At 39.3% G+C, this 1070-nt stretch overlaps 1 protein-coding gene across 1 annotated transcript in view; it reads left to right on the top strand.

The window, feature by feature from the left end:
• Positions 1-650, top strand: part of LOC101856489 (protein TBATA) — a gene marked incomplete at its 5' end in the record, with an annotated part of 11150 nt that extends 10500 nt beyond the window's left edge. The window contains 1 exon segment of the mRNA XM_013088741.1: positions 170-650. Within this exon segment, the coding sequence (XP_012944195.1) occupies positions 170-408 (239 nt within the window). The 3' untranslated portion in view covers positions 409-650.
• Between the last annotated feature and the right edge of the window lie 420 nt (positions 651-1070).

Raw genomic sequence — 1070 nt, 5'->3', positions numbered from 1 at the left:
TGTGTGTGTGTGTGTGTGTGTGTGTGTGTGTGTGTGTGTGTGTGTGTGTGTGTGTGTGTATAAACTGTGTACATACTATCTGCCACATTATGTAGCTCACTTTAAAAAAAAAACGATAAACAAAAAAACCCCAAAAACACTATAGCTCCTTCTATGCTCTCTCACCCAGTCTTCACCGTCACCCCTCCGGTCAATGACGTCTTCAAGGCCATGCCACCCACCACCAGGAAGCCAATGACCCCTCTCCAGCCGGCCCGGGTTCCAACCTTCACCCGGCCAGAGCCCCCAGCCACCCCCAAACCAGCCAGCCCAGAGGCCACCAAGCTCAAGTACACCAAATCTCCTCCTGCCAAAGAACAGCCCTTGGAAAACATGTGGAGCCAAAAACAATCTTTGAATACGTTCTAACTAACTGATCTGTGATATTATAATAACGAAATAAATAAATAACTTTATGTTTGATTTAATATGAGGGACTTTGTCCGGTATTCCATTATGAGTTAGCCATCACGAATTCATGCTTCATTGATAGGATAGAAAAGAAGTACTGTATAATAACGACTTGAAGTTTAGGTTGTTGGGTTGTTGTTTTTTTAGTTTTAGTAAGAGTTTTACATCATTTGCAACACAATTAGGTCATATGTAAGCGCCAAATGTTTCGAGGTGTTACTAGAGAGTAACATACAAAGAAAAGGGGTAGAGATATTATAAGGATGATAGATGCAAGAGACACAGACACCTACAAATAAGTTCCACATTACTAACTGTTTTAAAAACTCAAACTTTAGTCAAGTTATAGATCTAAAAGACAAATGAAACACACACATACACACACACATTTACATATTACGCAATAAATACATATGCTCTGGAGACCACTTAACTTAACCTGAAATCTGCAGGACAACCAGATATTTTTTTCTTCGGTTTAGCTGTGTTTTCGGTTTAGAGAGATTGCTCATATAGCGAAGAAAAAAATCAGGAAGTCTATTGTCTTTCGGTTAACTGCTGTTTTCAGATTAACCGTGTTTGGTTTAAGTGGACTCCATTGTAATTATATATAGTAGGCT

The sequence above is a fragment of the Aplysia californica genome, unplaced genomic scaffold (assembly GCF_000002075.1).
Source record: "Aplysia californica isolate F4 #8 unplaced genomic scaffold, AplCal3.0 scaffold00024, whole genome shotgun sequence".
Classification (NCBI taxonomy): Eukaryota; Metazoa; Mollusca; class Gastropoda; order Aplysiida; family Aplysiidae; genus Aplysia; species Aplysia californica.
The sequence above is the reverse complement of the archived record's forward strand: the minus strand, read 5'-3'. Positions and strand labels throughout refer to the sequence as shown.